Source organism: Hyperolius riggenbachi, chromosome 3, assembly GCF_040937935.1.
Source record: "Hyperolius riggenbachi isolate aHypRig1 chromosome 3, aHypRig1.pri, whole genome shotgun sequence".
In the NCBI taxonomy this organism is placed as follows: domain Eukaryota; kingdom Metazoa; phylum Chordata; class Amphibia; order Anura; family Hyperoliidae; genus Hyperolius; species Hyperolius riggenbachi.
Genome location: NC_090648.1, coordinates 139709794 through 139735362, shown reverse-complemented (window position 1 = coordinate 139735362; position 25569 = coordinate 139709794). Strand labels below are relative to the sequence as shown.

The 25569-nt window shown below is 42.1% G+C and overlaps 1 protein-coding gene across 2 annotated transcripts in view; it reads right to left on the bottom strand.

Moving 5' to 3' along the window:
- UBAP1L (ubiquitin associated protein 1 like) overlaps positions 1-24738 on the bottom strand; it is a 54925-nt gene extending 30187 nt beyond the window's left edge. Inside the window, exons 1-5 of one of the 2 annotated variants that reach the window (XM_068274987.1) lie at positions 24583-24738; positions 13154-13314; positions 11711-12424; positions 9006-9188; positions 1867-1968 (exon numbers count right to left, since the gene is read on the bottom strand). In XM_068274987.1, coding sequence (XP_068131088.1) covers positions 1867-1968; positions 9006-9188; positions 11711-12424; positions 13154-13285 — 1131 coding nt within the window. In that variant the 5' untranslated portion in view covers positions 13286-13314; positions 24583-24738. Of the gene's footprint in view, positions 1-1866; positions 1969-3141; positions 3433-9005; positions 9189-11710; positions 12425-13153; positions 13315-24582 lie in introns of those variants that run through there. The other variant, XM_068274988.1, reaches the window with a different exon arrangement.
- Between the last annotated feature and the right edge of the window lie 831 nt (positions 24739-25569).

Sequence of the window (25569 nt, the reverse complement as noted above, 5' to 3'; positions counted from 1 at the left end):
GCTGTTGAGTAAATTGTTGGGTGCTGCGCGATCATTCCAATTCGGGGAGGGGGGGGGGGTATCCTCACAAGTTTGCCTCAGGCAGCAAAAAGTCTAGAACAGGCCCTGCCCACCACCCTCCTCTCCCAAGTTAGCAGGTTATGGTGATTACCAGAGCAGGGACAAGGTCCTCCAGCACCCAAGGCTGAGACACCAAAGTGCGCCCCTCCCTCTCTCCCACCCCAGCCATCACACACTGATTGCTATTAGACGAAGAGACGCCACAGGACCCACAACCTCCCCAACACCTTAATATCTTGTTATCTGGCTTGCAGTCACTGCTATGTATCCCCTTTTCTTATTTCTTTCTGCTTCATACACAATTAGGAATGACAACTGAATGAATTGTAGAAAGTGAAGTCCGCACGATGTCGATGAAATCACTATGGCTTTATTCAATAGTTACACATACAAGCTAAGAACCAGCACCACATGCTGACATGTTTCGGGCGTTACTTGCTATGATTAAGGGCGTGTAACGCCCGAAACATGTCAGCATGTGGTGCTGGTTCTTAGCTTGTATGTGTAACTATTGAATAAAGCCATAGTGATTTCATCGACATCGTGCGGACTTCACTTTCTACATCCTTGGATCTGAGGTCTTGGCAGCCTGTTTTCTGCACTGTCGATAGACGGAGGTATTGAGCGGAGTTCCACATTTCTATTGAATGAATTGTGCGCCCCCTCCTACACTGCGCCCTGAGGTTGGAGCCTCTCCAGCCTATGCCTCGGCCCGGCCCTGGTGATTACACAGCTGACTTGACACACGTCTGTATTGAAATTGTGTTCACTGGATGACACAACACAGCTTTCCATGTAAATGGATGGTACCCACCTCTCATTCTCCTTATGAACGCATCTGCATTGCTTCCTTTGCCTACACAGCTGGAGCACACGGTTTGAGTAAGGCAGCACCGATGGATGATCCTGCACTTATTGAGATCACTTTTCTCATTACTGGATGCATTGAGTGTTGCACTTGTTTTCTATTTTCCTTGACTGAAGAACATCACAATAGAGAGAATGTGACATCAAGAGTTTCTCTCTTTTTAGATGTCAGTTAAATGATGTTACATTTACAAGGCAAACTGATCTGAAAACAGACAAGACAAATAACATTTATATTGCATTTTTCTCCTGGCGGACTCAACACTGCAGCCACTAGGGGGTGCTCAGTAGGGAGCGGCAGTGTTAGGGAGTCTTACCCAAGGACTCCTTACTGAATAGGTGCTGAAGCAGAGCCCTTTACCAGTACACTCTCCAGCCACTCAGGACTGTTTTGTCACCAATCTCTGTTAATTAAAAAAAAAAATGCTGGAATGTGTGGTTTGGGCAAACTTAAAGAGGCCCTACTAAAAGGTAAAATTAATAAATACCGTAAGCAGATACCTCTTTGTTCTGCATTACACATTACCAACAGTGACATATCCTCATGGATTAGGTAATTTGAGCGAATAGATCAGCAGGCGCCTAATAAAAGCCAATGCAAATTATGGTAATAGGGGGCCCAGATGGTTAGTTGGGCGCTAGATGCAGACAGTGGCCCATCGGCTATTACATAGGGAAAATTTATTGCAGCAGATCATCTATTTGTAGACGATTGGCTACAAATAGATCCAGTTCTAGATGTTTTGCTGCCCGAGGCAAACTTCTGAGGATGCTTAGCTTGAGTGATTTCCTGTCAGGGTTTCCAGCCTGTCTGAAAACCAGATGAGGTGTCTTCCTAAACCCCATCGCCACTATAATTAGAACTAACAAATGAACAATGAAATGAACATGGCTCTTGCCTTTAACAGATGAAACACATTCAGCAATTTTTGAATCTACCTTTATCTCAGAATTTTGGAAAATCTCCATGGCCTCTTCAACCAGCGCCTCCTCATACCCCATTTTACATAGACGGTCTGTGGCGCCAAGATATCCCAAGACCTGTGGTAAGCAAGAGAGAACCTGACATGAGCAGGTGCTGAGAGATTGTTCAGCTTCAACACACGTCAGCTATGTTTAGCAACTAATGTTGAGTAAACAGGTGGAACACACATGCAGTAGCTTTATATTTCTAACAGTTAAATACTGCTATATAGAGTACAGAACTATCAGACTAGGACTTGTGGAATTAATTATTACTGTCCTGGCATGCAGCACTAGGCTCCTAGAGTCAATTTAATACATAGAGTTAGTATAGTCATTGGGGCAGTGTAAAAAATAAAAATAAATAAAGTGAGATGAAAATGCCAAACTGCGGCGTAACAATGGTCCCCACGACCCCTGCAGTTGCTGAAGGTAGGGCGCTTAAGGCTTGATTATCCCCAAGGCTGACAACACAGGCCTTGTGAAACTGTCCGGTGATAAGGTACACATCTGTACTGCAGAGTCCACACTCCAGCCACACAATCTCCCACACGATCAGCCTCCTCAGTGTCCCCGTCTCCATGGCTCCAGTGGTGACTCTCGTCACAAGACCTGCTGGTTACATGATGAGAGATGTCATTGGATCAACAGAAGCTTGGGTGCTAAGGAGGATGAAGGAAGACAGTGTGGCTGGAGCGGAGACAGGTGAGTTACCTCTATGCAGACTCTACTCAAGACTCTGCATGGGGGGGGGGGGGCAACTCTGGCTACATATTTTTCAAGGGAAGTTCTGGCTGCCTAATACTAGGAGGCCCCTCTGGCTACTTTCTCCTCTTACACAATTCCTTCCCAAATCAGAAGAGAATTACAGCAGTTTTTTACCTGCTCCAGTGCTGGGTTGGTCCACTCAGCTGTTCGCAGCCACTCTGTACTGAATACTTCTGCTCTATACAGCTCCAGATGCATGTCACATGACATACATTGGGAGCTGTAGGGAATGGAGGTGTGCTGAATAGAGTGGCTGCAGTGAACAGCAGAGTGGACTGAACCGATGCCGGGACAAGTAAAACTCTGCTGTCCTATTTTGCTAATTAAAAGGGGGAAGTGTGTGGTTGTGTGTTGTGTAACCGGACCATGGGTGGGAAAGGGAGTTATGCTGGTAACACATGTAATAGGAGGAGGGGTGGTTAAGCAGCCCACACTGGCTTTGCTGGGAGAGTTATGTTGGCCACACATGTTATGGAGGGGGTGGTTAGGTGGCAGCAGTTATTTGTCACGGGGGTTAGGTGGCTGCATGCATTTGCGGGTGGAAGAGTATTGGCCACACTTGTTTGGAGGCAGGGTAGGTAAGACCTGGGGGGAAGGAGTAGCCCATGACATTTTTGCAAGTGTCCACACCCATGGTTTGTAGTTCTGCCTCTGCTGCTAGATGAAACAATGATCAATCAGCTGCTCTGCACAACTACTCCACTTTTGCTAAGTATTTCTTTGTACTTCTCCTTATCAGTTCTGTTGTGCTTTCCTTAGTTTCCACCAGTCTGTCTATTGAACAAAAAACAAAAAAATACTGGTGGTTAAGCTGGCTTGAGACCAATGTCCTCTGAGCTTTGTGGTTTTAATAGGCATAAAGATTACAAGATTGTATGGGTAACAGGATAATGGTGGCATCAGTTTTGCGTCAATGCAATAATAGGATTACCCGAACACACATCTGTTTGTGTATTAATTCTGTGGTAAACAAATGTATTATTAGGCATGAATTATGAACTTGTAATTGAGCAAGGTGAAAATTGGCAGCATGGTGGTGTAGCTGAATTACCGCCTGGCAGCACTGGGGTACCCAGTTCAAATCTAGGCCAGGACACTATCTGCATGGAGTGTAATAAGTAGTTTTAATATTTTAATCTCTGAGCAATCTAAATATGTGATGATTTAAGCTCTCTTCATAACTAGGGCCCTGTTGTGATGAGAACAATAATTATCTATATTGGATGTGACGCGATTGAGATATCAAAGCTATAGATCAATTATATATGTGATATTGATAAGACTGATTGAAAGAAATCTTCTATTATCTAGCATAGGAGTGCTAGGAGTTAGTGGTGAGCTTAACATAAGGTTTTGTTTACGATGTCTGTAAAGTGAACTTCCCCCACACTTGGTATGTATAGGACTACCATCCCCCCCCAGTCAGAAGCTGGTAAGACAGCTGTATCCCATTATGTCTCAAGCCATAGTGTTACAATGAGACTGCTAGTTCTGGTTCCAACCAGATTGGAACGTGCTTTCTTTGTGATAAATGAACAGTTAACTAAAGTAGCTAGAGTCAGTAGTCGACCAATAGAGACTACAGCATTATTTAATTAGACCAATCCAGAGATAGGATCGCAATGCATTATGGGATCCTTCTGTTTTAGTTATGTCAGGAGTTTTAGGCGGGAGTGATTTTTTCTGCCATTTTCACTTCACAGACACACACATACTTTCATACATACAGACATACAATCAATTTGTTCATTTTTTGTAATCATTTGTAACGTAACTAAGATTTGTACCTTTATTGATTTATTCAATAATGTTAAATAAACAACCACATCCTTTTAAATGATTTACTCTGGTCTTTGAAAGACTTTGTTCTGAAAGTACAAATCCCATTTTTAACATTGGTGAGCCATCCAGTCGTAAATGATTCATGAAAATTAACTCAGCCATAGATCGCAAGCTCGTTTCAAAACGGGGGAACGAGAAAGGAAGCTGGGTATTTCTGAAACTATTTTTGCGATTGAGCCTGAAGCAAGGGATGAGACCAGACGAAAGGCGGATGATGGTCCTCCATAAGATGTCACATACCAGAAGTCTGTCTGCAGAAGACGTATGTGAAGAAAATTAGAGATGCTGGTGATTTCCTTCCTTTCTGTAAATTGATGAAAATTGAGATGTATCTCTAAAGATTGATTGACGTAAAAGGTCACATGCAGAAATGGCGAAGATTACAAGGCTTTCACATGCTAACGAGCCTATTGAGAGGAGATTCCATGCTTCCATTGATAAAGGAATGAACAGAAGTGCTTGAAGACATGAAGAGTTTTTTTTTCTTTTCCCTCCCCACTTTTCATGAACTGAACTGAGAATCTAATCTCTTTACACACATATAATTTTTAATTTGACACACATGAAAAAGACATTTTTGGTGTTTTGAGTTTAATTGTTTGTTTTATTTGTTACAGAACAGAATTAGATTTTATGTGATATTTTCATAAGGTAATGAAAAAGTTTAGGGAAAAATATTGATAAGATAAGGAAAGGTTTTTTAAGGAAAGTTTTTTTTATCCAATAGCTTATAGATCCATTCATTTAAAAAAAAATAATAATAATAATAATAGGGTAAATTTTTGATTAATGTTTGGAAGTTGATATTTTTGATAGAAAGGGGTTTCCATAATATATCTGGTATGCAAAGTTATTTTGAGAGTTTGATCAAAATATTAGAAAAGGAATTTTAGATGGTGCAAAGATCATTGATATAATTAATGGGTTGTATTAAGAAACTTTGAAATCTGATTTAAAGATAATAAGGCTTGTCAGAAAGCAAAAGGTTTGTCAGAAAGAAAAGGGCTAGTTAGATAGCATAATAAACTGTTAATGTAAATCAGATGATGGGAAGGTATTATTATACACATTGCATCAGTATTATGTCCTTAAATGACACATTTTTATGATTTAATATTTTTAATTTTTATTAATAATGGAAACCATATCTGATTAGGAGATGTTTGAAACTTCAAACTATATATTTTATAGATATTTCCAAACAGTAATACAAAGTTTTAAAGGAGGTATGACATAATTGAAGAATACAGGTATACATTAATTCATATTGATTTGGGATGGATAAGTGATATGAATTCCACCAAGATGAATGAATAATATTTTGATGATATTAGTAGTTGTAAGGCAATACATCTGATTATTATGTAACATTATTAGGTAATCCAGTTAATTATATACATTATTATGATTGTTTTTATAAACAGGGTTTTATGATCATTTTAAAATGGAAGAAAAAGTAATGAAATTCAAAGTTTAGATTTGTCATCATGCTTGCATGTTTAGTTTAAGGGTATTAGTTTAATTTTAAGAAGAATCTACCGTTTTTGTCAAAGGTAAAATTCCCTATACAACAGGATGTGAAAGGGTTAACATACACTGTTTCAATTACACATGAAAGTACAAAAGTAGTTGCTGTTTAAGTTAAGTCCAGCAAGGCAGAGATTAAGAGTTTTTTTTCTTTTAGAGTTCATTCACAAGGGATGAATGAAGAGCATATACATGCAATTAGTTTAAATAAAAGTTATTAATTTGTCTAAAAATTTAGGGGTAGCAAAATTTGAAGGTAATTATTAATGAAAGGTGACAGAATATGATTGTTAAATTTTTGATAATTATTAAAATATACAAAGGGTATTTATAGAAGTGAAAGTAATTTTAATATATGATTTTACTTCTATAAAGGGGGAAATGTAATAAGTAGTTTTAATATTTTAATCTCTGAGCAATCTAAATATGTGATGATTTAAGCTCTCTTCATAACTAGGGCCCTGTTGTGATGAGAACAATAATTATCTATATTGGATGTGACGCGATTGAGATATCAAAGCTATAGATCAATTATATATGTGATATTGATAAGACTGATTGAAAGAAATCTTCTATTATCTAGCATAGGAGTGCTAGGAGTTAGTGGTGAGCTTAACATAAGGTTTTGTTTACGATGTCTGTAAAGTGAACTTCCCCCACACTTGGTATGTATAGGACTACCATCCCCCCCCCAGTCAGAAGCTGGTAAGACAGCTGTATCCCATTATGTCTCAAGCCATAGTGTTACAATGAGACTGCTAGTTCTGGTTCCAACCAGATTGGAACGTGCTTTCTTTGTGATAAATGAACAGTTAACTAAAGTAGCTAGATTCAGTAGTCGACCAATAGAGACTACAGCATTATTTAATTAGACCAATCCAGAGATAGGATCGCAATGCATTATGGGATCCTTCTGTTTTAGTTATGTCAGGAGTTTTAGGCGGGAGTGATTTTTTCTGCCATTTTCACTTCACAGACACACACATACTTTCATACATACAGACATACAATCAATTTGTTCATTTTTTGTAATCATTTGTAACGTAACTAAGATTTGTACCTTTATTGATTTATTCAATAATGTTAAATAAACAACCACATCCTTTTAAATGATTTACTCTGGTCTTTGAAAGACTTTGTTCTGAAAGTACAAATCCCATTTTTAACATGGAGTCTGTATGTTCTCCCCATGTTTGCGTGGGTTTCTTCCAAGTACTCTGGTGTTCTCTCACATCTAAAAACCATCCAGATTGGTTAATTGGTCCTACCACCCTTCCCAAACATGCATGTTGCTATGGTACCAAAGCAATGTGCGCATTATCCGGTAACGTGCATGGCACTGATTACTGATTAGATGGTGTTCCCCTGCCGTTAAGACCGGTAAAATTGTTGTGCACGGATTGCACACTGAAAAATTACCGGATAAGCCCACTATGTGCAGATGGGGCTTTGTTGCTCTTTGCTCCTAATATCTCCATGTATGAGCCACATCATTCATACAATATATTGGAATCAAAGGTGAGAAGAAAGAACAAAGGAGACGGCACACTGAAGGCTTCTCAAATGAACTGTATTAACAGCGCACAGAGCTGACAGAGGCACACGACATGTTTCGGCATCTCCCTTCCTCAGGTGAGGAACGTGAGGAAGGGCGATGCCGAAACATGTGGTGTGCCTCTGTCAGCTCTGTATGCTGTTAATACAGTTCATCTGAGAAGCCTTCAGTGTGCCGTCTCCTTTGTGTTCTTTATACTGTGTTGTGCAGGAGTGGTGTACCTGCAGGAACTGGCACCGGCTTCCAGGTCTAGAATCACAGACCTGTACCTAACCTATACTGTTGAGGAGAGTGTGGTTCTTGTTGATTAATTACTGGTGAGACTCAATGTAAAAAGCAGTGAAGCCTTAGCAGACAGCTGCAGTAAGGGTCCATGTTCTCCAGCCCACTGTGCTGCTTCCATTCTAATGCAAGTCAATATCCTGCAAATTGGGCCAGTTTGGCAGAAGATGGCTCTCACTACAGCAGCTTGCTGAGCTATGAAGAGGGACTTTCACTGCTGAACAGAGTGCATTCAATTCTATTTCATGCCATAAAGCACATGGGGCCATATGCAATTCACTTTTTCATCCTAGTTTTCTCCTAGGAGATAATTTAATATTTTCAATCTAAAATAACTTCCCAGCATTTTCATCTAAAAAAGTACCAAAAAGTAGGTGAAAAATTGATATCAAAATTATTTTGAGTATTTGCTTAAAGAAAACCTGTAACGAAAAAAAACCTCCCCTGGGGGGTACTCACCTCGGGTGGGGGAAGCCTCCGGATCCTAGTGAGGCTTCCCCCAACCTCCTCGCTTCCACGGTGGCGGCGATAAAGCTCCCCGAACAGCGGAAATGTAAATATTTACCTTCCCGGCTCCAGCGCAGGCGCAGTATCAGCTCTCCGATTGGAGATAAGCAGAAATAGCCGATCGGTGTCGGGCCGCTCTACTGTACAGGCGCAAGTCGCCTGCGCAGTAGAGCGGACCCGACAGAGATCGGCTATTTATGCCTATCTCCGTGCGGAGAGCCGCAACAGCACCCCCGCTGGAGCCAGAAAAGGTAAATAAATCAGTGCTTGTCAGGCTTGTCGAGGGACGAATCCGGGACACTTCGGGGGAGCCAGCGCTGGACTGCCTGCAGCTACAGGAGTGGGGGAAGCCTCATTGGGACCCTGAGGCTTCCCCTTCCCGAGGTGAGTACCCCCCAGGGGAACTTTTTTTTTCTTACAGGTTTTCTTTAAAAGGCATTTAATTAACAAGTTTAAATATATCACCTAGGAGAAGACTCGGGAGAAAAAGGGAATTGCATATGGGCCATGATCTAGCAAATAAGACCTGCTTTACCATGTATAGTTTGTAGGGGGCAAACACTGGCAGCAATCTTGCTATTAGGGTTTAGTTTTACTGCTCTAAAATTATATTATAGCAAATCTGAGCCTTCACCTGGTCTAGGCTTTGTCCTCCCATTTTCTGTAAAGCAATCATAGCTCTGCGCAGAGGATATCCCATGGATGTTACCGCCTCAATGACATCACGTTCCTCCTGACTAAGAGCCTGAAGGACATCCCCTGAGCAGTCTGAGTGGCATTGCCGTGTAGGGGGAAGGCAGGCATAGGGGTTCAGAGACTGTGGGGATAAAAGCAAGAGGTCCTGTTAATGTCAGACACAACATTTAATTTGCCAATATTTAGAAAAAATACATTTACACACAGAGGCTACCTATATCATGCTCCAACACAATCTACCATTAGACTGTTGGCTGGTAGTGCCAAGTTGCCAGTGGTGTAGCTAAGGAACTGTGGGCCCCGATGCAAGTTTTACAATGGGGCCTCCCAAGCACTCTATACATAACAATTGATACGGAGCACCAAAACTTGCCAATGGCAACTACAGTGTCAGAGGTGCAAGAAGGGGATGGGGAACAGTGTGTTAATGATTACCACTATACAAACTATCTATAGAAGTGATTATTATGAGCACAGGACCAATAGAGAGCTAATACTGTAGTCGAAGGAGGGCCCTTTGGGGCCCCTCTGGCCCAAGGGCCCCAATGCGGTCGCTACCTCTGCGCCCCCTATTGCTACGCCCCTGCAAGTTGCCATATATTACACAAAAATATATATATAATAAATGATATAAAAGGCACATACAGAGGCACACAACATGTTTCGGCGTCACCCTTCCTCAGGTGAGGAACCTGAGTAAGGGTGATGCCGAAACATGTCGTGTGCCTCTGTCAGCTCTGCATGCTGTTAATACAGACTGTTGGCTGGTAGTGGCAAGTTGCCAAATATTACAGAAATATAAATATATATATATATATATATATATATATATATATATATATATATATATATATATACAGTATATATATATATATATATATATATATATAAAACGAATACAACTCTACCAGTAGTATAGAATAGTAGGATATATAGATTTGTGTGTTTAAGTATCATATTTATATATAAACTAGTGGACGCTAGGCCTCAGCCTCCCCCCCCCCCCCCCAGTCGCAAGACCACGGTCCCCCGCATCCGCATGGCAGCGCTCACGAATGCACGCACATCCCCCTGCGCCATCCTCCTCTGCGCTCAGAAGTCCGTCCTTGTACCACACATGCAAACCAGGCACAATGCATAGACACAGGGACACAGAGGACGCAGTGACAGGCTCTTTATTATATAGGATGTATATAGATTCTCCCACTTATTCAAATAACAGTCCCAAGAGGCATTAGTGATGCAGTGGTGTCAAAGTGGTTGCTGTCCCATTTCCTTTTGTAAACACCACACATCCCTACACAGCTACTGGTTGTGAATACTCACCCTGACTTCCCCTACACACCTTCCCCCATAGTACTTCATCCCTACACAGCAAGCAGGTGCCAGCACTCTGCCCTTCACGTATTTGTGTAAACAGGTTCTGCTTCCGCTGCCATAACTATTCCCACCCATCATTTCCCCTCTACCAGCATCCCACATTGCCATCTACCTGTCATGTAAACTTACCAAATGACCATCTGTTTTAATTCCTGACCATGAATTCAACAAGATTGGAAGTTTCCTGACTGAAATTATTTCAGCTACATTTCTGTATTGCTAGTTCCAGCTTATAAGTAACAGGCAAAGAAAACATAAAACAATAGCAATAGTCTGGCAGCTATATATTACGATAGGCTAAATTCAATAAACTCCTTAGGCTGGTGGGATTTGCATGATAGGAGAACTTTTGTACTCCACTATTTGTGGACTACCTTCTAACAAACTGGCCCCGCTCCAGTCGGTACTGAACTCAGCTGCTTGTCTCATTCATCTTTCTTTTCGATCTTCCTCTGCCGACCCTCTATGTCAAGCTCTTCACTGGCTGCAAATTAACCAGAGGATTCAGTTCAAACTCCTAACCCTAACCTACAAAGCTCTCCACAATCTCTCTCCCCGCTACATATCCTCACTAATTTCCAGATACAAACCCAATCGCAATCTCAGATCTGCACACAATCTTCTGTTGTCCTCCTCTAGAATCGCCTCCTCACATTCACGCTTACAAGATTTTGCACACGCTTCACCCCTTCTCTGGAATCCCCTCCCACAACACATCCGTCACTCACCAACCTTTGTTACTTTTAAACACTCTCTAAAAACTCATTTGTTCTGACAAGCATATGCGCTACCTTAAGCCACTTCCCTTTGTCCTAAGACCAAATTGCACTCCTACTAGGTATCCTAAAACACACTGCCTTTATATATTTTATCGTATACTACCCCTCCTCTTGTTTCCCCCCATTCCCTTTAGATTGTAAGCTCGCAAGGGCAGGGTTCTCTCCCCCTTTTGTGTCTTGGAAATCATTATACATTTTATTCATCATGTTATTTTTATCACTGTCATTACCACTTCTGTATTTTGTATTCTGTATGCTGTGTCATTTTTTGTATTTTGTCACTAATTATGTATCTTGTATATTAGTGTACACCATTGTCTGTATTATGTACCCCATGTTTGTTTCTTACTTTGTACAGCGCCACGGAATATGTTGACACTTTATAAATTATTAATAATAATAATAATAATAGTGTTTTATTTCTGCCGAGTGCACTATTTATTTAATTGCTTCCTGAAATTAGAGATTAATGTGTGAATCTTACTGTATTGGTTGGCTTGTAGCAGCGTATAGGTGGAATGGAGCCAGCACTGTATGGTCTCTTTGGACAGCAACATGTTGACGGTGGAGGAGGTGTCGGGCTCAAGATGTGTCCACAGCAGTTGCTCCGATAGTGCTGCTGACTTTGATGTTCCTTATGTGGATGTACCAGGGCTGCAATTCTCTTGTTTGCTACCTCCAATTCACTTCTTGAGCTGTGTGAAGTAGTTATGGACTTCCTCTTTTTCATTTGAGATGGAGGAGACTCATCACGAGAGCAGCAGCATCTGGATGGAGGACTGGGTACAAAGGGGGAAGTACGGGGCCTGTGAGACCATTGTGGCTGAGGACTCTTACACGAACGTGCCCGAGCTTCTCTCCTGCGAGCCTCCATCTCACTTTCTTCTGATGAAGAGTACTCGTCATCCTCAGAGTAACCATCTTCCTCAAAGATTCTCTCATTCCTATCCAAGCTTTCAGCTATTCCCCGGCTACTTCGAGGATGACATGGATTGACATCTGGGACACTCATACTTCTAGACTTACGCACAGGAACACAAGGTCTCTGGGGACTGCTACGTCTTTTTGGCAAAAACCCTTTCCCATCATGCATCATCCAGTATGGAGGAGCTGTAGGTCCAATGTCAGATGTGGACGTATTTCTACCAGACATTCCTCTCACCCATTTTAGGACCTTCCTCTCTATAGAGAAATCATGCTGCAGAGAAAGTAAAAAATATCTCTTTGTAATCTTTATTTATCTTACAATAATAAATTCTTTACGCATCTTCAAATGAATCTGGCCTTTGTGACCAATGAACGTTATACAAGCAATGTATGCCTTCTGTGTAGAACGCGAGTTACGTAAACTAGATGACAAGCATTACGTAATTGGTGTAACGTTAGCCTCACTACTGATCTCATTTTAGTAGATCACCTCCACTGAGTCAAACTGTGAAAAACAAGGAAACAATCATATGTTTTTAGGCTGATGGGTTGGGATACCTTTGGATCACTTGATAATGTGTAAATGACATGGCACCATATGGTAAAAACATTCTTTATGCACTATATGGGTCAGCTCACTGTAGGTCTGTTGTAACCATAGCGTTACATCTGTGGAGGTCTGTTGTAGTGTCCACAGTACCCAGAAGGGGTTGTGTGCCATTCTATTGGATGAATGGCTATACATCCACTTTCACATAAAAACTGTCATATGCAGCAGCCATGGTGAAGATGGACATGCGTGAATGTGGTTATCAAAAAGCTTCAGCTTCAGCCCATTCTGCATGTCCTTGGTCTGTCCAGGGCAGTTTTTAGGTCATAGAGCTTCCCGGTGTATAAACTGCGCCCCTCCCATAGACTTGGGCACACTAATGTGATGCAGTAGCCAGAGGTGCCCTGTAATACTAGGTAACCTCCAATAGAGCTATTATTTATGACTTACCACAGTATGCATTAATATGTCACTGCAGTCTGGAACACTGATATTCGAGGCGTTGGAGTCTTCCTCTCCATGTAGAGAAACAGGTGCAAGTCCATCATGGATTTTAAAAGGGACGTCATCCAGGTAGTTCATTTCTTTTGGGTCTCCAACAGTTTAACCCTCTAAACAAATGGAAATAGAGGAGCACTTTATGTATATGGAATAATTTTTGCAAGAAAGCTCAGATGAACCCCCAATGCCGGCTGCTGGATATACAACCTGTGCATAATGCTAACCCTGACTTTTCAAATTTCACTGAAGCCCAACCCAAAACCTTAAGCCTTTGACCAGGACTAGTCACGAACATCAACCTATGTGTTTTTCATTATTTGTAGCTAAACATTATCACCTAACTCTAACCATTAACCTTATCCTATCTCAACCCTAACACTATCCTTCTTTGTTCCTCCCATTAGCCTACATAACAACAGGACTCTGCTACACTCACTGGAGCTGAAAACAGTATACGCGGTATAACCATGAGGACAGGCACATGACAGAGAGATACTTTAACTATCAAGTCTTCAGGGATTCTAAGCTCTGATGCCGGATATACACAATGCAATATCCCAGCCGACCGACAGGTAATCGGACAGGAAGTTGTATCATGTGTACATGTACACACTTGTCAATATGACATACCCTATAGGTACTAAACAGGTGTTATATACCTGCTAATTATAAGATGAAAATGTTATACATTCAATTAGCAACATAATATAGATGTTACTTGTGCAATAAAATCCCACAATGGGGCAGAGAGGTGGCGTCCTGTGGGGGTCCTGGCTGATCCCCCTCCACTCTATTTATATTTGATAAGTGGGGTGTAGCTATCCCACAGATACACCACTCTATTTACTGCTCAGGGTGGTCGTGACCTGAGTGTAGTCGCCTATTGTGATATTATAAATCACCTCAGCTAACCCCTCACTAGTACTGGTCTTCGACACACCCCAATAGAGGGGGGCTATTTACATAGTGTTAAAAGTGCATGGTGCTGTACATATTAGACCCTAATGAGATCACATTTCACCCTAAAGGCTTCTTCAGAAGGTGCTATACATATAATACAATAGTGCTATACATCATCCACATCCACCAAGTTAAAATCACAAATTGCCCCCCATAGATCAAAGCCCAAGTCAGAGCTGTCTGCGCCGTGTTCGGCGACCAAATTTATATTAAGAAGGCAGGAAGAGGCGGGGTCAGGCCCAAAGGTCACGCCCACCCTCACACCACTACTGGGATCATGTATAAATCCCTCAATATTTGATGTGGACACAAGATAATATCATCGCCATGTGCGCTTACCAACCACCACTCTGCTCACCAAAGGATGGATCACACTGAGTGCCCCATCATCGTATCCGCACGGTGGACGCTATCTGCGTTCCACTCGTGCCGGACAGGGGGTGGAGTCTGCGTTCCAAGGACTCTCCTACGTCACATCCGCAGCCGGTGCTTACACTTGTGAGAGCGGGCGTGTGCGTCATAACGGCGCCGCCCTTTCACAGCCCGATCTATGCGAATGATGCGGATAGCAGTGTGATACGTAGTGCCGCCCATCCGTACTCCATAGGGTACTTCCCCTGAAGGTGGGGGCGACCAATCACTGGTGTCCCATTCCAATAAGCCCGTTACCATGGCTGCGCATATAAACATTACACACTACTACATCGTAGCTGTGTCAGAAGGTACAACACACTCTAAAAATACGCATCAGCGTAAGATAGCATATAGCTAACTGCAGAATGATGGTGATAACACACATACATGTCCTCATGCGTAGAGTGATGAATGCAGATCATAAATATAAAAAATCTAAGAAATATATATAAAAAAGAGAAATATATATAGAGAGAGTACACATCATAATTGGGGCACAATAGTTACCAGCATTATGGTCATATGGGACACATAGACACCCACTGCATAGTCACAATTACCATGGTATATCCAGCCGAGCCCAGCAGTAAAATATACGGGGAGAGGGGATGGGTATTTATTTATTACCATCTTAATAGTCTATGGGGCGAATATAGGTAAGTATCGAAATGTGCCAATGCCGCAATTAAATCCATCCGAACCCATTGCCCACCAACCAGTCCCCATAGCGACCCACTGGTCGCCAATAAATCCAAATATATATTCGGGGCTACAAAAAGCAGGCCAAGTTATCCATCCCAGTTCTTTACGTAAAAGCATTCCAATCGGACAGTTCCTCCGAGCTAGGAGGAACTGCTCGACTCCCGAATCATTTGACAGGGAATGTACACTCCTTAGGAAGCGCTTTAGACAGAGAGGCTTCCCAGAACATGTCATTGAACAAGCATACCAACGTGCATATAAAACTCCCCGTGAAGTGACCTTGAGAGATAATGATGAGAACAAGAGATTGGAATGCAGGAACAGGGATACTCCCAGAGAGACACTGAAAGTGCCCCGACTTATTGGAACCTTCACGGACCACTCACATAGGGTCTATGAGATTATACGCCATTATTGGCCCATCCTGCAAAAGGATAGGGACCTAAGGATAGGGACCTATCTAAACATCTTCCTGACTCCCCAGCCATAACTTATAGACGGTCACCCAATTTACGAGATATATTAGTGCATAGCACTTATGCTCCACGGACTACCCCGAGAGAAACCTGGCTCCCACCCAAACCGAAGGGGTCCTTTAGGTGCGGCCATTGTAAGGCCTGTAGATATATGCCGACTTTGAAAGTGTTCACAGCCCCTATCAGTGGTAGAACCTTCTCCATACAATCTTTTATCAATTGTGAGAGTAAGGGAGTAATTTATGGGGCAAAATGTCCGTGCAATTTGTGGTACGTGGGCAAGACCACTAGACAACTTAAAGATCGTGTTTTGGAACATGTTGGAGATATCAAGCACAGACGTGAGACATCGATTGCCAGACATATGAATGAATTTCATCTTTCCAAACGTTTTGACATACAATTTTGGGGCATACAGCAATGGAAAAGGGACTTCAGAGGGGGCAACTTCGATCAGAAACTCACGCAGATAGAATCTCAGTGGATATATCGTTTGGACACAATTTCACCGAATGGTCTGAACGAAGATTTTAACTTGGCCTGCTTTTTGTAGCCCCGAATATATATTTGGATTTATTGGCGACCAGTGGGTCGCTATGGGGACTGGTTGGTGGGCAATGGGTTCGGATGGATTTAATTGCGGCATTGGCACATTTCGATACTTACCTATATTCGCCCCATAGACTATTAAGATGGTAATAAATAAATACCCATCCCCTCTCCCCGTATATTTTACTGCTGGGCTCGGCTGGATATACCATGGTAATTGTGACTATGCAGTGGGTGTCTGTGTGTCCCATATGACCATAATGCTGGTAACTATTGTGCCCCAATTATGATGTGTACTCTCTCTATATATATTTCTCTTTTTTATATATATTTCTTAGATTTTTTATATTTATGATCTGCATTCATCACTCTACGCATGAGGACATGTATGTGTGTTATCACCATCATTCTGCAGTTAGCTATATGCTATCTTACGCTGATGCGTATTTTTAGAGTGTGTTGTACCTTCTGACACAGCTACGATGTAGTAGTGTGTAATGTTTATATGCGCAGCCATGGTAACGGGCGTATTGGAATGGGACACCAGTGATTGGTCGCCCCCACCTTCAGGGGAAGTACCCTATGGAGTACGGATGGGCGGCACTACGTATCACACTGCTATCCGCATCATTCGCATAGATCGGGCTGTGAAAGGGCGGCGCCGTTATGACGCACACGCCCGCTCTCACAAGTGTAAGCACCGGCTGCGGATGTGACGTAGGAGAGTCCTTGGAACGCAGACTCCACCCCCTGTCCGGCACGAGTGGAACGCAGATAGCGTCCACCGTGCGGATACGATGATGGGGCACTCGGTGTGATCCATCCTTTGGTGAGCAGAGTGGTGGTTGGTAAGCGCACATGGCGATGACATTATCTTGTGTCCACATGAAATATTGAGGGATTTATACATGATCCCAGTAGTGGTGTGAGGGTGGGCGTGACCTTTGGGCCTGACCCCGCCTCTTCCTGCCTTCTTAATATAAATTTGGTCGCCGAACACGGCGCAGACAGCTCTGACTTGGGCTTTGATCTATGGGGGGCAATTTGTGATTTTAACTTGGTGGATGTGGATGATGTATAGCACTATTGTATTATATGTATAGCACCTTCTGAAGAAGCCTTTAGGGTGAAATGTGATCTCATTAGGGTCTAATATGTACAGCACCATGCACTTTTAACACTATGTAAATAGCCCCCCTCTATTGGGGTGTGTCGAAGACCAGTACTAGTGAGGGGTTAGCTGAGGTGATTTATAATATCACAATAGGCGACTACACTCAGGTCACGACCACCCTGAGCAGTAAATAGAGTGGTGTATCTGTGGGATAGCTACACCCCACTTATCAAATATAAATAGAGTGGAGGGGGATCAGCCAGGACCCCCACAGGACACCACCTCTCTGCCCCATTGTGGGATTTTATTGCACAAGTAACATCTATATTATGTTGCTAATTGAATGTATAACATTTTCATCTTATAATTAGCAGGTATATAACACCTGTTTAGTACCTATAGGGTATGTCATATTGACAAGTGTGTTTGTGATTCTTTTCCCTGGTATCCCCTTTTCGGTTTGTGTTTGATCATGTGTACATGTCCAAAGTGCACCCGATCGATAAAGTGATCGATTTTCCAATTATAAGTCAGCAAAATTGATCAATTTATCGATCGTGAGCTGATTGGACATGTCGGAAATAATCGCCTGATTCCCGTGAATCGGGTGGGAAATTGCATCGTGTGTATTACTCGTGTGTATGAGGCATTAAGCTCAGCTCTAAAGTCTTCCTCCATCAAATAGTACACTAGTAAAGCTTTTCCTAGTCAATCCTGACTGATCATAATCAAGTAACCTTGAATATTTGTATAAGCCTAATGGTAGCAGGTTGACTTTAAGGCCCCTTTTACAATTGCAGGTGAAACCTACATTACGTATTGTATTACCCTATTTTACTTCAAGGGGCCACAAAAGCAATGGAAGTCTATGTAGACTTTCACATTTATTGCTGTCTGGTGTGATGCACCGGAAGTATCTGATCCAATTGGAGGGCTGCAGCACGCTGCAAGCACTGTGCTAACGGAGATTGGGGTAATGCAAGTCTGCGGGCAACTCCCATAGTGTAAACGACAGAGCACAGTGCATCCTGGCATGTGCGGACGGATGGAAATCCCAGTGACGTGCTTCCTGCCCAGCAGGGAGTACATCACTGAATGGGGGGCAGGGCTATGCATACGACCCTGTTGGCAATCTCTGCCACTGGGCCATATGATTGACCTTTTCTGCGTTGCGATTCGGCAGAAGCATTGCACCGCCAAATTTAAGTGTAAAACTCACCTAAAAAAAAGGCTTCATTCATTTATCAAAAATGATGTTACATCACATGCTGGTCACAACATTGAAAACTAGAATGAATACTGAAGGCTCTGCATTATTATGCAGACCATATTCATCTACACTTCATCTTTCAACACACAAAGGGGCATACTTAGAAATTTGCAAATAGGCTGTTTGCCAATAAAGTCAAAATAATGACACTTCTCAGAGTGTTCAGCATTTTTCTGCCAGTGGCCACAGAGGGCAACAGACCTATTTTCCAGCTTATGAGAATCCATGTAATATTCCGTGTTCATGCAGTAAACATTACAGGAAATAGTGGAGAACAGCCATCTTTTGTTTCAAACAATCTTTCAGTCACTTTACACTTTTAAAATACAGGTATACAAGCGAGGAGTAGCGATACACAGCCTTGAAAGTCGGGGGAGGGGGGGGGGAGGTGTCTCTGATCTCAACCATTCAAATAACAGTGACAGCAAGGTTGTCAGTGGAGATTTATAGTCAGCACTACTAATAGAAGTGAATATGGGTTCTGATCAACACTTTCTGAGATATATAAAACTGTAGCTGTCCACTAGATTCTCCAGAGAACAAAATCTGTTCCATTGTTAATAAATGTAACGTTATAAAAGTGTACATATGGATTAAAGCCTGTATCCTCTACGTGATTTTTGTGGCGATTTTTTCCAACGACCGATGATTTTTTTTAGAGCGACAAGCAAGGCCGGTTTAAGCCACATGGGGGCCCCAGGGCAAAGGAAACACTACCCCCTCCCCAAGCAAATTCCCCCCCACCCCCATCCTGGGTGGTCTCCCTCCAACTGCTCCCCGGAGCCACTGTGCGTTTTGTAGCTGCATTGTAATAACGCACCTGTTCCAATGTCTGCTCCATCTGTGCTCTATCATCAGCCCCACTGCCTGCCTCATCTGCATGAGATATGTCATGCGTAAATAAGCACTGGGTCATGGAGGAGAGGCAGGCAGCGGGGATGAAGACAAGGCGAACAGATGGAGCAGCTACTGGAACAGGTAGATTATTACAATCCAGCTACACATTGTGCAGGAGCCAAGGGGGACTCGGGAGCACCCCCACTGCATGTACTTGTCTGTGATAACCGTTGATTAAAGGTAACTGGAGCGTGAGTAGTGCCTTCTCTTTTCTCCTACACATGACATCAGTTCTATTTTTTTCAAATGCGCGATCTTGTGGTTACAAATCCGGTATAGACTGCCACCCACCAGCTGCATCTAGTCCCAGCACATTTGGATCTCTTTTAGAATCAATGCAAACATGGAAGGAAAATAGCAAGTTTGTATTTTCCTTATTAGCTCTACCCCCCACTTATTAGATCCCCCCAGCCACTGTGCATGACAGAAATCTTATATTCCTTGTGGTGTTGTGGGGTGCTGAGATGGATATTCTCACTAATACCGTATATTCCGCCATATAAGACGACCCACCAAACTTTTCCAGTTAAAATATAGTGTGGGATATACTTGCCGTATAAGACTACCTCTCTTCCAACGCACACCAAATGAAAATTTAAAAACATCATATACTGGGGCAATGTATGAACAGATACTGGTGCTGTACTGCATGTGGTTCCCAGTATATAGGGAGTGCAGAATTATTAGGCAAGTGGTATTTTTGAGGAATACTTTTATTATTGAACAACAACCATGTTCTCAATGAACCCAAAAAAACTCATTAATATCAAAGCTGAATATTTTTGAAAGTAGTTTTTAATTTGTGTTTAGTTTTAGCTATTTTAGGGGGATATCTGTGTGTGCAGGTGACTATTACTGTGCATAATTATTAGGCAACTTAACAAAAAACAAATATATACCCATTTCAATTATTTATTTGTACCAGTGAAACCAATATAACATCTCAACATTCACAAATATACATTTCTGACATTCAAAAACAAAACAAAAAGAAATCAGTGACCAATATAGCCACCTTTCTTTGCAAGGACACTCAAAAGCCTGCCATCCATGGATTCTGTCAGTGTTTTGATCTGTTCACCATCAACATTGCGTGCAGCAGCAACCACAGCCTCCCAGACACTGTTCAGAGAGGTGTACTGTTTTCCCTCCTTGTAAATCTCACATTTTATGATGGACCACAGGTTCTCAATGGGGTTCAGATCAGGTGAACAAGGAGGCCATGTCATTAGTTTTTCTTCTTTTATACCCTTTCTTGCCAGCCACGCTGTGGAGTACTTGGACGCATGTGATGGAGCATTGTCCTGCATGAAAATCATGTCTTTCTTGAAGGATGCAGACTTCTTCCTGTACCACTGCTTGACGAAGGTGTCTTCCAGAAACTGGCAGTAGGACTGGGAGTTGAGCTTGACTCCATTCTCAACCTGAAAAGGCCCCACAAGATCATCTTTGATGATACCAGCTTAAACCAGTACTCCACCTCCACCTTGCTGGCATCTGAGTTGGACTGGAGCTCTCTGCCCTTTACCAATCCAGCCACTGGCTCATCCATCTGGCCCATCAAGACTCACTCTCATTTCATCAATCCATAAAACCTTAGAAAAATTAGTCTTGAGATATTTCTTGGCCCAGTCTCGACGTTTCAGCTTGTGTGTCTTGTTCAGTGGTGGTCGTCTTTCAGCCTTTCTTACCTTGGCCATGTCTCTGAGTATTGCACACCTTGTGCTTTTGGGCACTCCAGTGATGTTGCAGCTCTGAAATATGGCCAAACTGGTGGCAAGTGGCATCTTGGCAGCTGCACGCTAGACTTTTCTCAGTTTATGGGCAGTTATTTTGCGCCTTGGTTTTTCCACACGCTTCTTGCGACCCTGTTGAGTATTTTGAATGAAACGCTTGATTGTTCGATGATCACGCTTCAGAAGCTTTGCAATTTTAAGAGTGCTGCATCCCTTTGCAAGATATCTCACTATTTTTGACTTTTCTGAGCCTGTCAAGTCCTTCTTTTGACCCATTTTGTCAAAGGAAAGGACGTTGCTTAATAATTATGCACACCTGATATAGGGTGTTGATGTCATTAGACCACACCCCTTCTCATTACAGAGATGCACATCACCTAATATGCTTAATTGGTAGTAGGCTTTCGAGCCTATACAGCTTGGAGTAAGACAACATGCATAAAGAGGATGATGTGGTCAAAATACTCATTTGCCTAATAATTCTGCACTCCCTGTATAACAGTATACAGGGGATTGATTGGTTGAATTAGTCAACTCTCCCTAAGTGGATTGATCAGCTCTCCCTGTCTCCCTGATTATCAGAGCGGTATGGAAGAATAGATTGCGCTGTGCCCATAAAACACGCCTCTTTGACCCTTCTGGCCCACCCTTGTATCCTATTTACCTCCTTCTCTGCCTCTCAGATCTCGCACATGTGCACCTGCACCGGTTCACTATAGTCCTCAGCAGCGAGATCTGAGAGACGGTAACAGGATAGGGGGTATCACCCAGCATCAATGACACCCGGCGTATAAGACGACCCCTGGCTTTTCAGATGATTTTCAAATGTTAAAAAGTGGTAAAAGTAGTACACGCCAGAATATACTGTACTTGAGCGGACTGTATCATGTTTATGAATACCATTATCTGCTTATTGGTGGACATACAAAAGTAGGTAATGTATAGTAAAAGTGTAAATTCCTGTATTTATGTATTTTCTTACACTGTCGCTGCTTTATATATAAAAGGTTTGAAAACAATTCCATGGAAAGGTAAAAGTTGTGATTACACTGCCACAAATGTACATTCACATTAAGGTATTAATAAACAAGGGATCAAGTCTGTCCTTCAAAGTGTTAGCAGCAAAAAAGGAACACAGCATAGTTATTAGTGTGCTTGGCACTGTACATATATGTCTATCTCATTATGTCACCTCGCATATCCTTTAAGCGGACCACAAGAAACAGTGATTTGTCCGGACAACTGAGCCCAACGGAAGTGATATGGAGGCTGAAGTGCAGAAGAGCCACACTGGCTATAAAAATGGACCTTTCTAGCCACTTCCTGTCAACTATGGTGCTGAGGCTGGTCTGTACGTGATACGGCAAGACTGCTCATCAGTAAGAAACAGCCAATCTCTGCCATGTTCTCTTTCACCCCAACCTGTTTGCTAACAGAGTGGGAGGGCAGCCGAGTCCCAGTGACAGAGCCAGTCCAATGCAAGTGTTGGAAGCTACAGAGTGGCATGAGAAGGGCCGTGCTGTCCAGTTTTCAGCTAGTGCAGTATCTTTCCTACCTCCTGCTTTATAACGGAATGGAAACTAATGCAAAACGAATGTAGAGAGGAACGAAACCGGATACCAACGGATCCCTTTGTATCTGTTTCAGGCAGGAAACACACTAGGCAGAAACGCTAGCGTTGCAGAAAACGCAGTAACAACGCACATAATGCATGTCAATGGGCCACATGAAAACGCATATACTTGTGTTCTGTAATGTGCGTTTTTAAAACCGCTGGTTTTGTTGCATACTTTTCAAAAACGCACACAATGAAAGTCAATGGTGATGGAGAGGTATTGCGTTTTAGAGAGTTTTGCATGCATTTTTTTTGTAAAGTTTGATGATGTTTTTCCGCTTCCTGTTGACTTCCTAGTGATTTGCATAAAACGCATTTAACCACTTTATCCACTACTGCAGTATATCTACGTCCTCTGTGACTTCATCTAAGCCACGAGTCAGTAGATAGAAGTCTTGTAGCAAAAGCAGTGCTGTGCAGGATTGGGGTTTCTCCTGTGCACATTTCTGGCAGCACTAATTGGTGAATGGGAATATATGTTTCCTGAGCTAATGAGATTGATTTTACCATTAAAATACTTTTATTTTCTCAGTTCATAGTGAAAAATACACTTTGTAGCATTATTTCAGAATCAAATATCTTCACCATAAATTGTGACAGGAACATAATCTAAGTTTTGTGATAAGTGGTAAGAATAGCCAAACAAAATTTGTGTTTTTTTATCTACAGTAGCACTTTTTATTTTTAAACTGGAATTGGTAAAACTGAGAAATAATCTGTTTTTTTTCTATTTTTTCCTTGTCCATTAAAATTCATAGAAAAAATTGCTCAGGGGTAAAATGGCATACAATGAAAGCCAAGTTTGTCTAGAAAAAAAATATGAATATTTAATTTCTGCGTCACAAGTAGGGAAAAAGTTATTTCTGATTAAATAAGGACATAACTAAACTGTCAAAACTGCTCTGGTCCATAAGTAGGAAAAAAGGTCTGGATGCAAAGTGGTTAAAAAAGCATGCAAAACGCATATGCAATTTATATATGCGAACCACAAATGCATTAAAAATGCACACAAAACGCAAGAAAAACGAATCTGCGGAGAAAACCCCCAACAACGCAAACACACAGAAAACGCACTAAAAATGCACAACCGCATATGCAGCCAACTGCTGTGTTACCCCCACTGCCTCGTGTGTTCCCAGCCTCAGTTCCGTTTTTAAGGATCTGTTTTCTGTTAAGAGCCAATGGGATCAGGGACTTTATGCATACTATAATAATCACAAGTTAACAGAACAGTGATGGCAAATATAAATAGCCCCCTACTTATAAACACTAAAGTTACAAACATCTCATACCTACAAAGTTGTTCTCATGTGCAAAATATCCTGTACTGTTTTCATGACTTTTCTTTTACAGTACTGAATAAATTGAGGCATAAACACATAAAGGCTCACTGAAAACAAACAAGCAAACAAACATTTTTACATTGTAATTCCAAATCCAGTTATCTGAAACTAAATCTTATATCCACATATATAACTATGTATACCAAATAACCTTCCCGATTGAAACCTGTTTGTAAGTAACCACCTGTATATTTGCAAGATTGAAATGCTATCATGTTTAAACAATAGGTGGAATAGTCAGACCTTCCCAGGCATACAGGAATAGAAAGCACACATGTAAAGTGAATGCATGTTACACATACCTCTTGTTAGGCCTATGTTGGGTGCTGCAGCCAGCGCTCTACAAGTCAATAAGTGGAAATGATGTGTACAGCAGATGCAGCTACCTGTGTCTCTGCTAATATAAGCAGCCTAAAAGCTTAAAGAGACCACGTGTAACACGCACAATAACAGCAGATTGCACGGCACGGGTTATATAACTTACTTCCTGCCATTTAATCCTATTAAAACGTGCCGGAAGGTGTGGCAGTGAAATGTGACCATGGAGATCAGTGCTAGTGAAATAGTACACAGATATTTTCTTACTATTCATGGCATGAATGTGCTTACTAGTGCTATTTCCACCTCTGCAGCGACAGTGGGAAACAAGTTATTGGACCATCACTGAGCGATGCTTTTCCTCCGGGAGTTAGGCCACAAGGTTATTTCCTAAGATGCTGGTATTTATAGATGCTCCATTTATTAATTCTACCTGCTGGAAGATGTATTCCACATACAGTACGTCAGGCATCTAATGTCTGTGGCTACAGCGGGAATAGAAATATACTGGTGCTTATAATAGGAATCTCACGGTGAAGCAGGTTGTTACTGTGCATAGCCCGCTCTTTTGGGCACTGGGGTTTGGCTGTTGCATAGATTTGAACTGGCAGCCCATCGTTGCAAGGCGAGAGTGCGATCCACTATATCTTTGTGTCACCCAAGTTTATTCTATAGATAACATATGGATTCTTCAGCAGCATTAAAATGAAAATGCTGGTGAGGAAACTCACTTCAGGTTTGATACTTACCCAAGTAGAGAGGGACAGCTTTGACTAGCATAGAGCCTTCCTGCTTCTCCGTCTAGCCTGTCGTTCCAGTACCATCAACCAGGGTAGCCATGCAAGTCGCCTGGTTGAAAAGTTCTTCATAAGTACTCTGGCAATCTTCGGGACAATTCATGACCCCAAGTAGTTCCAAGGACGATCGCATATGTACTGCACATGTGCAAGTACAGATACCTTCCTCAATGG